Source organism: Petromyzon marinus, chromosome 83, assembly GCF_048934315.1.
Source record: "Petromyzon marinus isolate PM22_M1 ecotype Great Lakes invasive population chromosome 83, UKy_Petmar_22M1.pri1.0, whole genome shotgun sequence".
Classification (NCBI taxonomy): Eukaryota; Metazoa; Chordata; class Hyperoartia; order Petromyzontiformes; family Petromyzontidae; genus Petromyzon; species Petromyzon marinus.
This window is the reverse complement of record NC_133748.1, coordinates 602,540-607,539: the sequence shown is the minus strand read 5'-3', so window position 1 is coordinate 607,539 and position 5,000 is coordinate 602,540. Positions and strand designations below refer to the sequence as shown.

Here is a 5,000-nt window from a genome sequence, read left to right as displayed (position 1 = left end):
TGGTGATGGTGGTGTTTGTGTTCGTGGTGGTGGTGGTGGTGGTGATGGTGGTGTTTGTGTTCGTGGTGGTGGTGGTGGTGGTAGACGTGGTCGTGGTGTTGGTGACGGTAGTGACGGTGGTGGTCGTGGTGGTGTTCGTGGTGGTGGTGGTGGTGGTGTTCGTGGTGGTGGTGTTGGTGGTGGTGGTGTTCGTGGTGTTGGTGGTGTTGGTGGTGGTGTTGGTGGTGTTCGTGGTGGTGGTGTTGGTGGTCGTAGTGTTGGTGGTGGTGGTGTTGGTAGTGGTGTTGGTGGTGTTGGTGGTGGTGTTGGTAGTGGTGTTGGTGGTGTTGGTGGTGGTGTTGGTGGTGGTGTTGGTAGTGGTGTTGGTGGTGTTGGTGGTGGTGTTGGTGGTGGTGTTGGTGACTTCGACGGTGACAGACGAGGTGGTGGTGGCTCTGCCATCATCACCGCCACCACCGCCACCACCGCCGCCACCATCGGCCACCCTCTGACCCCACCGTGCTCATCCATCGCAAGGCTCTGTCGGCAAGCGACGCCATCTTTGACAGCGCCGCCACCACTGCAGGGGCTTGTGGGTAGCCACGGGGGCACGGCCACGGAGGAGGTCCTGGCCACGGAGGTCCTGGCCACGGAGGTCCTGGCCACGGAGGTCCCGGCCACGGAGGTCCCGGCGGCCACGGAGGAGGTCCCGGCGGCCACGGACGTCCCAGCCACGGAGGTCCTGGCCACGGAGGAGGTCTCGGCCACGGAGGTCCCGGCGGCCACGGAGGTCCCAGCCACGGAGGTGGTCCCAGCCACGGAGGAGGTCCCGGCGGCCACGGAGGTCCCAGCCACGGAGGTGGTCCCAGCCACGGAGGAGGTCCCGGCGGCCACGGAGGTCCCAGCCACGGAGGTGGTCCCAGCCACGGAGGAGGTCCCGGCGGCCACAGAGGTCCCAGCCACGGAGGTCCTGGCCACGGAGGTCCCAGCCACGGAGGTCCCAGCCACGGAGGTGGTCCCAGCCACGGAGGAGGTCCCGGCGGCCACGGAGGTCCCAGCCACGGAGGTGGTCCCAGCCACGGAGGAGGTCCCGGCGGCCACGGAGGTCCCAGCCACGGAGGTGGTCCCAGCCACGGAGGAGGTCCCGGCGGCCACAGAGGTCCCAGCCACGGAGGTCCTGGCCACGGAGGTCCCAGCCACGGAGGAGGTCCCGGCGGCCACGGAGGGCCGCACAGTGGCGGAGGAGATTGCCCAGAGGACTGGTGGCATGAGGCTGTCGGCCACAGTCATCTTCAAACCCAGGGCGGTGGACGCTGTGGGGGTGGTGGACGCTGTGGGGGTGGTGGACGCTGTGGGGGTGGTGGACGCTGTGGGTGTGGTGGAGGCGGTGGACGCTGTGGGGGTGGTGGACGCTGTGGAGGTGGTGGACGCTGTGGAGGTGGTGGAGGTGTTGCAGGAGGTGGAGGAGGAGGAGGAGGAGGTGATGGTTGAAAGGAGGAGGCAGAGGCGAGGAGAGGACGACTTTGAGGAGGAGGAGGTGGAGAGGGTGGAGAGGGTGGAGAGGCCTCAGGGCCGGAGACGTCATCACAGCCAGGGACATCATCGCAAGAAACGACACCCATCAGGTGAGTAGTCCACCACCAGGGGGAGTAGTCCACCACCAGGGGGAGTAGTCCACCACCAGGGGGAGTAGTCCACCACCACACTGAGGAGTCCACCACCACACTGAGGAGTCCACCACCAGGGGGAGTAGTCCACCACCACACTGAGTAGTCCACCACTAGGGGAGTAGTCCACCACACTGAGTAGTCCACCACTAGGGGAGTAGTCCACCACCACACTGAGTAGTCCACCACCACACTGAGGAGTCCACCACTAGGGGAGTAGTCCACCACCACACTGAGTAGTCCACCACCACACTGAGTAGTCCACCACCACACTGAGTAGTCCACCACCAGGGGAGTAGTCCAACACACTGAGTAGTCCACCACTAGGGGAGTAGTCCACCACCCCACTGAGTAGTCCACCACCACACTGAGTAGTCCACCACCACACTGAGTAGTCCACCACACTGAGTAGTCCACCACACTGAGTAGTCCACCACCATGGGAGTAGTCCACCACCACACTGAGGAGTCCACCACCAGGGTGAGTAGTCCACCACCAGGGTGAGTAGTCCACCACCACACTGAGTAGTCCACCACACTGAGTAGTCCACCACCAGGGGAGTAGTCCACCACCACACTGAGTAGTCCACCACTAGGGGAGTAGTCCACCACACTGAGTAGTCCACCACCACACTGAGTAGTCCACCACCACACTGAGTAGTCCACCACCAGGGGAGTAGTCCACCACACTGAGTAGTCCACCACCATGGGAGTAGTCCACCACCACACTGAGGAGTCCACCACCAGGGTGAGTAGTCCACCACCAGGGTGAGTAGTCCACCACCACACTGAGTAGTCCACCACACTGAGTAGTCCACCACCAGGGGAGTAGTCCACCACCACAATGAGTAGTCCACCACTAGGGGAGTAGTCGACCACACTGAGTAGTCCACCACCACACTGAGTAGTCCACCACCACACTGAGTAGTCCACCAACACACTGAGTAGTCCACCACCAGGGGAGTAGTCCACCACACTGAGTAGTCCACCACCATGGGAGTAGTCCACCACCACACTGAGGAGTCCACCACCACACTGAGTAGTCCACCACCAGGGTGAGTAGTCCACCACTAGGGGAGTAGTCCACCACCACACTGAGTAGTCCACCACCACACTGAGTAGTCCACCACCAGGAGGAGTAGTCCACCACTAGGGGAGTAGTCCACCACCACACTGAGTAGTCCACCACCACACTGAGTAGTCCACCACCAGGGGGAGTAGTCCACCACCAGGGGAGTAGTCCACCACACTGAGTAGTCCACCACCAGGGGGAGTAGTCCACCACCAGGGTGAGTAGTCCACCACCACACTGAGTAGTCCACCACCATGGGAGTAGTCCACCACCACACTGAGTAGTCCACCACCATGGGAGTAGTCCACCACCACACTGAGTAGTCCACCACCACACTGAGTAGTCCACCACCACACTGAGTAGTCCACCACCATGGGAGTAGTCCACCACCACACTGAGGAGTCCACCACCACACTGAGGAGTCCACCACCACACTGAGGAGTCCACCACCAGGGGAGTAGTCCACCACCACACTGAGGAGTCCACCACCAGGGGAGTAGTCCACCACACTGAGTAGTCCACCACCAGGGGGAGTAGTCCACCACCAGGGTGAGTAGTCCACCACCACACTGAGTAGTCCACCACCATGGGAGTAGTCCACCACCACACTGAGTAGTCCACCACCATGGGAGTAGTCCACCACCACACTGAGTAGTCCACCACCACACTGAGTAGTCCACCACCACACTGAGTAGTCCACCACCATGGGAGTAGTCCACCACCACACTGAGGAGTCCACCACAACACTGAGGAGTCCACCACCAGGGGAGTAGTCCACCACCACACTGAGGAGTCCACCACCAGGGGAGTAGTCCACCAAATTATTCCACCACTGGATTAAACTGACCCGGCCGTTGTGACCACCACCGCCCCGTAGATTCCGTCCAATCAGACGCCCGCGTTGTGACCCCCACCACCACCCCGTAGATTCCATCCAATCAGACGCCCTCGTTGTGACCCCCACCACCGCCCCGTAGATTCCGTCCAATCAGACGCCCGCGTTGTGACCCCCACCACCACCCCGTAGATTCCATCCAATCAGACGCCCGCGTTGTGATCCCCACCACCACCGCCCCGTAGATTCCGTCCAATCAGACGCCCGCGTTGTGACCCCCACCACCACCCCGTAGATTCCATCCAATCAGACGCCCTCGTTGTGACCCCCACCACCGCCCCGTAGATTCCGTCCAATCAGACGCCCGCGTTGTGACCCCCACCACCACCCCGTAGATTCCATCCAATCAGACGCCCGCGTTGTGATCCCCACCACCACCACCCCGTAGATTCCGTCCAATCAGACGCCCGCGTTGTGACCCCCACCACCACCGCCCCGTAGATTCCGTCCAATCAGACGCCCGCGTTGTGACCCCCACCACCACCCCGTGGATTTCGTCCAATCAGATGCCTGCGTTGTTCCTTGCAGGAGAATCCGCATCCGGCGATTTGGAAAACCCGGATCTGGGATTCTTGGATCCGGAGCGGGGGCTGGGATCCTTTCACGCTGGGTAACATCACCATCAACATCACCATCAACATCATCATCACCATCATCATCAACATCACCATCATCATCATCAACATCACCATCATCATCAACATCATCATCAACATCACCAACATCAACATCACCATCATCAACATCACCATCAACATCACCATCAACATCAACATCATCAACATCAACATCACCACCATCAACATCACCATCAACATCACCATCATCAACATCACCATCAACATCACCATCAACATCAACATCACCACCATCAACATCACCATCATCAACATCACCACCATCAACATCACCATCATCAACATCACCATCATCATCATCAACATCACCATCAACATCACCATCAACATCAACATCATCATCATCAACATCACCATCAACATCACCACCATCAACATCACCATCATCATCATCAACATCACCATCAACATCACCATCAACATCACCATCATCAACATCAACATCACCACCATCAACATCACCATCAACATCACCATCAACATCAACATCATCATCATCAACATCACCATCATCAACATCATCACCAACATCATCATCACCATCATCAACATCACCACCATCAACATCACAATCATCACCATCATCAACATCACCTACCATCATCAACATCACCATCATCAACATCACCATCAACATCAACATCACCATCAACATCACCATCATCAACATCATCAACATCACCATCAACATCACCATCACCACCATCAACATCACCATCATCAACATCATCATCACCATCATCAACATCA

At 58.6% G+C, this 5,000-nt stretch overlaps 1 protein-coding gene across 1 annotated transcript in view; it reads left to right on the top strand.

Annotated features, from left to right (window-relative positions):
- ZFYVE28 (zinc finger FYVE-type containing 28) overlaps window positions 1–5,000 on the top strand; it is a 51,524-nt gene that overhangs the window by 26,717 nt on the left and 19,807 nt on the right. The window contains exons 8-9 of the mRNA XM_076057530.1: window positions 1–1,604; window positions 4,141–4,222. The exon at window positions 1–1,604 is cut by the window's left edge and continues 903 nt beyond it. Of these exons, the coding sequence (XP_075913645.1) occupies window positions 1–1,604; window positions 4,141–4,222 (1,686 nt within the window). The remainder of the gene's footprint in view (window positions 1,605–4,140; window positions 4,223–5,000) is intronic.